This window comes from Cephus cinctus, unplaced genomic scaffold, assembly GCF_000341935.2.
Source record: "Cephus cinctus unplaced genomic scaffold, Ccin1 Ccin1_scaffold0401, whole genome shotgun sequence".
NCBI lineage: Eukaryota > Metazoa > Arthropoda > Insecta > Hymenoptera > Cephidae > Cephus > Cephus cinctus.
Window position 1 is genome coordinate 727,751 of NW_014333085.1, and position 7,334 is coordinate 735,084.

The 7,334-nt window shown below is 40.8% G+C and overlaps 1 protein-coding gene and 1 long non-coding RNA gene across 5 annotated transcripts in view; both read right to left on the bottom strand.

The window, feature by feature from the left end:
• The window catches only part of LOC107267441 (metabotropic glutamate receptor 7), a 77,081-nt gene that overhangs the window by 2,245 nt on the left and 67,502 nt on the right, over positions 1-7,334 (bottom strand). Inside the window, exons 10-16 of one of the 4 annotated variants that reach the window (XM_025084565.1) lie at positions 5,437-5,563; positions 5,240-5,351; positions 1,760-1,983; positions 1,395-1,675; positions 954-1,285; positions 356-484; positions 31-231 (exon numbers count right to left, since the gene is read on the bottom strand). In XM_025084565.1, coding sequence (XP_024940333.1) covers positions 211-231; positions 356-484; positions 954-1,285; positions 1,395-1,675; positions 1,760-1,983; positions 5,240-5,351; positions 5,437-5,563 — 1,226 coding nt within the window. In that variant the 3' untranslated portion in view covers positions 31-210. Of the gene's footprint in view, positions 1-30; positions 232-355; positions 485-953; positions 1,286-1,394; positions 1,676-1,759; positions 1,984-5,239; positions 5,352-5,436; positions 5,564-7,334 lie in introns of those variants that run through there. The other 3 variants (XM_025084564.1, XM_015739178.2, XM_025084563.1) reach the window with 3 other exon arrangements.
• On the bottom strand, positions 3,169-4,573 carry LOC112494293. Its single transcript, XR_003059566.1, has 3 exons — positions 3,967-4,573; positions 3,731-3,875; positions 3,169-3,632 (listed from the first exon to the last, which is right to left on the bottom strand). It is a non-coding gene; the product is annotated as an uncharacterized LOC112494293 (long non-coding RNA).

Consider the following 7,334-nt stretch of genomic DNA (forward strand, 5'->3'; position numbering starts at 1 on the left):
TGAGGGTCACTTTTCTTCTAGGGGCGAAACTGTTTTTTTTTTTTTTCCATCACCCTGGGAGTATCGACATAGGCACAAGAAAAGCTTTGATAGCGACGTGGCAGTTTTTATTTCGCAGGACGCCCTCTCAGACATTTCTTTTTTTTTCCCTTGCGTTATGAAGAACGATAGGAAGGTCTACTGCGACAGGGTGAACCGTGCTATTCTTCTTTAACGTTGTCCCTTGCCAGTCTAGTGAAAGCCATTGTTCCAAGAAAAAAAAACAAACGTAGAATCTTATCGAGAGTCAAGTGTATCCGTCTTCCCTGACTCGTGGAAGATGCATTGACAGAGATAAATTTTGAATTCAACTCACATTTGCATGACCAGGCCTGACGTTCTTATATGGCTGGAACAGGACCAGGTAGACCTTAGGCGTGAAGAGGCAACCAAGCGCAACCGTCGCAGAGATGTTAATGCACATGCACATACTGGCTATCTGTATCTGTCGAGAAGCAGAAGATAAACCCACTTCGTTAATGAGCTCGTAAACTCACATGCACGTCACACAGAGTACACGTCCATTACAGAAACTAAATATTACATTCTCGAGTTTTCTTTTGAAGCTGAACACAACATTTGAGAATATACCAACATAACGCTTCAAAAATTCTATACAGATGTGTACCCGAGAGTTTCATCGTAACGAGCTTCCCACCATGAGGATCCTCGTGCAAGGACAATAAGAACAACGGCCGTGGGTAGTAGATGAAAGGAAGAAAAAAAAAAATGAAACCAAGAAAAATTGAGAACAAAAGCAGCAAGCCACCCCAACGACAACAAGTACTGTATCTTCTCGCAGCTGTGACGTATCTTCTGTCTTCGAAAGCTGCCTTCAACGAGGAGACTCACGAAGAGAAAATGAAAGTTCCGACGAGTGAACGTTATCAGTGAAATGACAAAGGACGAGTCACCTTTTCGGGGAATGCTGAGCGGCGTACCTTGTAGTCGTTGTTGGTACCAAAATAAATTGGTACAAAGGCCAACCACACGATGCAGGTTGAGTACATGGTGAAGCCAATGTATTTGGCTTCATTGAAGTTTTCTGGTATCTTGCGTGTCTTGAATGCATACAGGGTGCACATGAGTATCAGGATCATGTTGTAGACCAGCGACATCATCAGGGAGAACGTAGAGACCCGACAGGTGAGTACAGCCGTCAGTGGATAAGGATGAATCTCCTTGGTATCGGGTGGTTCAATAATTAACCAAACGATAGCTCCGACCAGTTGAACTGCAGTGATCCCTGCGCACACGGGCATTCCGTAATACAGGATCACTGAAGAGGATCTTGAGGTGGTCGGGGACGATTAGGATTAACAGGACGACGGGGAGGATCAGGATCCGCGACTCACCGATAGCGATAGCAACTTGACTCCTTGGTGACGTATAGGACGGCCTCTTGATACTCTTCATACCCTGATTGAAGATCCTTGAGATACGATTTGTCTTCGTGAGGATGGCGCTGTAGCAGATACTCAGACAGAGTCCCAAGCCTATTCGAAGATAGGTACAGTTCCAGGTGGTTGGTCTGCTCAGGATGACGAAGCTCATACCATAACAGGAGAGTATGCCTACGAGCAGTACGTAGCAGAGTTCCCGACCGGAAGCCATGATCACTGGGGTACGGTTGAACCTGTTTTATCACAGGAAAGCATTGAATGATCTCTTATCGCGTTGAAGCCTCACTTATATTTTCTATTAACAGGCTGATCATTACCTTATGAAGACAGCCGTCGTGAAGAGTGTACTGAGTATACCAATGGAGGCAAACGTGAGTGGTACTATAGCCCAAGGACTGGTCCAGGGGATGACCTCAGCTGCAATCTTGATGCATCGGCTTTTTGTGTCATCTGGTGCATATCCAGGATCACAATTGCGGCAGGTGTCGTTGAAAACATATGCTTCCTCGCGACAGGCGTGGCAACTCCAGCAACAAGCTTCCTGAAACCGCAATTATTGTCTTTGTTACTCCGGCGTAATGGACCATGGGGATTTGCTAATCCCTTCAGAGTTAATGTCGGGGTTCGGCCCCTACGACGTGGAACATTAAACGCCTCAGCCCCCGATACGAATTGTCCTTCTGTTTCTGGGAGAAATTTTTTTTTTCATAGTCAATCTCACGAAAATACCCAAGCTACACCCTGTGCACGGGGTCTGCTTTTTTTTTTAATCATTCCGATTGTCATAGGCCTCCCTTACTCGGTGGCCAACGATGATGACTGCCAAAGAGAAAGCCTATGATAAATTACTTCTAGAGCAGCACCTCATTGTCTCGCTACCCTATTGCGACAATGGCGTTACTCTTATACCGGAATGACAAGGGAACTTCTGCGAGAGACACGGCCGGCGGTCTAAGTTGAAGTTTCTAACCTGAAAGTGTCATCGCGTAAATTTCTTGGCTTAATCGGCACTTGCTGAAAGGCACATGCTCATTAGAGTAGTATTTGTTACTTGAATATTCTCTGCGACACGCATCTCTATATGCAGCTATCAATTATGCATAAAATGAATTGAGTATACATATATATTCCCACAAGGTGGGTAACAAGCACAGAGACACATATAATTAATAGACTGTAATAGACGGTTTACAATGAGAAATGTGCACGGACTGGAGGATTTGATAATTAATATAGTAATTACCGCGTTTCCATATGCCAAAGGTCACGCGAGAGATAACTTAATGATAATTTATTCTGATCCATCGTACAATGTTAAATCTGAACGAAGAATTTACATAGTGAAAGTCATTAAATTAGTTTGCGCCTACCGATTAATCGATGATGAAGTTTACCTCGATTGAATCCATAAGGATGAGGAGCGTCGCGACGCCTAAGAAAGTCTGAGGAGTTTTTGAAAACTCCTTGGGAAAACTCGCCTCGAGCAGTACTCATAGAAAGACGCTGATAGTTAATATAGTCGAAGTAACGGATTGAAAGTCGAGCCTCTGCTTTCATGTGAAAAGTTTATCAATTTTAATTAACCGGAGTAGAGAGTAGAGTGCAGCTCGTGAAAAAAAGATATCCAAGATACGTCGTGGAGACGTCGGTATAAAAAAATATATATCTATAATACTGTATCGATGAATATCGTTAAAAATAAAAACTTAGGACGTCTATTCTTGGTTCTTGTTCAAGACTTCCAGTAAATAGCTACGTTTCGCGCTTGGCATTTGCGTCCAGACTGAAAAATTGAGGCTGTACGTCTTCTGGTTCTGGAATGGACCGTTTCCTCAATTGCTTTTCTGCTTCGTCCCACGGGAATGCTTTCTTATATACTGCAAGCTACTGTATTCTCTGGATGCTATCTAAGGTGTATACCTTATCGAAGAGATACGAAACCTCCTGTACCCTTTGGTAATCCAGGGTAAAATTCTAATGTGATGATAGATCTTGTGAGACAGAATAAAATTCGTCATACGTTTTCATATTTAAATTCAAAGAAATAGAAGGGACTTTACGTATGTATACTGACTTGATATCATATTCTGTTCCATGACTGCACTCTATTCTCTTTGGTATATCTCCTGATATAAGATACCTGCCAGAAGATATATGCAATAAGGAAAGTGGTAGGATCCGATATGCTTCCTAGAACCGAAAGAGATAGATCACTATTACCGGCAAGTATTCCAGTTTCAACAGAGTCTATAACGAAATTGTCGCATCTAGATGGCACTGTATGTAACCTTTTCTAGGTGATAACTAGGTCAACTTCAATTGTCTTTAGGTCATAGAGAATCAGTAGTAACTTCAGGATACTTTCTGAATAAATAGATAAATCCAAGTATTGTTGAATTTTTAGATCTATTGGTCAGAGGCTGCTGTTATCATCTGTAATCACGTATTTTAAGATCATTGTATGCTTATGATAATTGCTGTTGGGAACAAGGATGGATTCTTGATAATATTATTTGAAGCTTACTGTTGCCATTGGAAGAATTTTCCAAGGGTGTTAACTTCCTTTATTCTATTTGTATAACGTTTTTGTCGTTTAAGCCAGGTTTTTTTTTTCTTTTGAACTCCTCCAGCATGGCTACCACATATGGAATACTTGGCTGCTGCGGTGGAAAACGGTAAATTTGAAAAAGCATTACTGTCCAGCTGCACGTAAGCGTTCTCGAGTTGTCGAGGAAAACATTCTCCAGCCAGGGTTGGAATAGTTTTGCGAGAAAGTATTGCCGAGCGAAGCGTTTCCCGTCGAAAACTTGTTTATAGGCCTCTTCAACTCTAGCAATATCGGCTCCATAAGCCATCAGACAGTTTACTCGTGTAGGGAGCCAACTGGTCGTTTCCAACTTGTCCCATACCAGGTAGAGACAATAAAAGTGATACGTTTCTCGTTAGAAGACACTTTGTAGTATCGACAACAATTTTTTTGAACTTCTTCTTTCCCCTATTGGCAAACCTTTTACTGTCTTCGAACTTCGGGAAACTTCAGTGATGGACCAGAAATAAAGTGTAAAAAGATAAGGGATACGACGGAAGCTCTTTTTCTTAACCCTTTCAGTCCCAGCGGCAGTTCTGTGACAGATTAACTTTGAGCTCCTTTCAAATTAGTGACTATCAACAAGTTATAATAAACAGTCCTAACAATTTGTTGCTTTATATAAAAAAAAAAAGAAAATTAAAATTAAAATTTTTAAACATTTTTTCAACTAAGAGTAGTTCCGTCGTCAGGGAACTATTCTCAGGAAAATGTATAAAGGGCATGAAGTTCAGACGCAAATTGAGAGTCCTGGTAGTCGAAGGGTTAGTGCCCTCCTCCAGGGGTTCCTTTAGCGCTATCAAGGGATACCGTGTATTTTTCCAAGTATCCCTACTAAATCTCCCTAAAAGTATAGAGGGTTGAAATTTCGTAAAGTACAACTAAGGGTGAAATGAATGAGAAAATAAGAGGAGAACGTCTGATTTGCGTAAAATGTAAATCGATCGTGATCGACACTCAGATTACCTCGTAGTAATGGCTTACTGTGATTTTATCGAACGTGCCTGTGTGAAAGCACCCTTAAGGGGTATCGCCACTTTTCGAGAGTCATCGAGATAGTGAAACGAGTCCGTGAAAAAGTGTCACTGGGAAACTTCGTGCGAAACGATTTCTGATATCACAATAAGGATTTTCTGTAAAAATGGCCCCTAGTCATATCTGTCAAGTTGTTTGTAACGAAGCAATACCTTCACTTTTTTTTTGTTATTACCTGAAAGTTCCTAACGTGACCCAAAGGGCAGTTCTCACTGCACGTACTTCGTGGCACGTGATGTTCACCTGGACCCGTCGCCCATCGTGTCATATTTATATCGAGTTCCAGTCTGTGGGAAATAAGAATGACTCAAAAAGAATATTTAACAATTTTTATACGCATTTAAGTTATTTCCATCCCAATTAAAAACTCACGTTTCTTTCCAGGATCCAATCAAGGTATAGTCGAAGCGTCCTTCGTCCTTTCTCTGATACTGATAAATATTGTAGAAACCATAAGCATCTCCGTCGGAATTGAATTTGATTTCGGTTCCCTGGCGACCTGAAAAAAAATATATATAACACCTCTTTACGTTTTCCTCAATAAAGAACAGACTTGTTTTCTGCTAGAAATTTTTTTTTTTTCATAACCTAAAAAAGTAAGCGATTCTGTTTCCGATTTCAAAAAGTATAACCCACCGGGAGGAATATCGCGAATTATTCGAACTTATAGGTTATGGAGATGCAATCACGTTAGACTTCCTTCAGAACGTTATTCTCTGCCTTCGGCCGGTTCAGCGAAGCTCAGGAAGTCTGAGTAAAGCTGATTGAATATTCCAAGTCACTATAGACATACATGCTGAGCAGCAGTCGCCAGTCTCTTTTGGTATATTCATAAGAAAAATTCCACATACGACGTATCCTACACATGGACCGACAAGCCAATTCTAATTATTGTACGAAAGCCAATGGCGTAAGTAGAACATTTTTCTTGCGAAAACTTATATCCTCGAAGCTTTATTTCACGAGTCCGGAGGAAAAGCGAAGTAGCGAGCATTCGCTTCACGAAGTGACCAATTTCGTTAAGTGGATACGACTTTATATACAAAAAGGTACACGTAGGTAGTTCAAGATGAAGACTCTGCGAGGCCTAACGAAAATTGCCAGCATGATGGGAAACGAAGGTAAGACGTTAGACGGAGCTACGAACATTATTCAAATTAATGGGGGTCCACACAGTAATTGCCCGAGCAATGAGGAATATAGTGATTTCGTGAGTAAAAAAAGGGAAACCACAAGGAAACAAAAAGAGGCAAATCTTTTCGAGTTGATGAACCAAAGAAACTGCCCACGTAGCTAATCAAATCTTTGTCCCCGTGTAATATAAAACTAATTTCTATAATTGATAGAATCTCAATAAAACTAACAAAAATGTCGTCTCCCCTTTATTCGCTTTTTTAATATCAAAAATTTGCCCAGTATCTCTCAGCCTAATAAATAACCGTTAACGCAATGGCCACTGGTACTGAATATACATTTTGCATATTTAATCTTTGAACTTGGCAAAAAGCAGTTTTAGCGCCGTTACTTTTCCTTCCGAGTAAGGTTAGGTTACTTTTACAGGATCATGGAGTAACGCATGGATCCACTACGTATACATTTACTCGGTATATAGGTATGTAAATTAAATAGCATACCCCTCGTACCAAGCTTCGCTCTTTTAACGAATAGCACAGCCGCTGCTCGCATGGTGGATTTCATTTTTCTAAGTGAAATTAGAAACAGACCAAGAATACCGAATAAAAATTCAAATACCGAGACGATCATCGTTCCGTTGCGGATGCATCCCTGCGTTACGATCAAACGTCAATGACGTATACTTCGATATGGCGAAAATTTACAACAGAAACACATTAAAGTAAATGCGTGTTCGAAGAAAAAAAAAAAAGAAAAAAAAAAGAAAAAAAAACTTACAAATCGGCATAAGAATAAAGTGCTGAGATTTTGGCGAATTTTCGATAATAAAAATAAGATCGATCGAGCGGGCAACCCATCAATTTTTCGCCGAAGGTGGAGGTAAAGAATCGTAAAAATAATACATTACAAAGTAGTGTGAATTACGTATATCGCCAATTTCCATATTATTGCTCGAGGTTTGACTTTTTCTATTGGGACTTTTTCTTTCGTCCTTTTCACTCTCTTCTTCGCGTGCCCTACGGTCGGCACTTCTTTGACCTCTCTATTTTTCTTTATTTATGCTCTCCTTTTCCTTTCGCCTGTCGAAGCGATTTTATTTCTTTGCACGTCCACGTCGCGACGCGAACTTCCGAGGG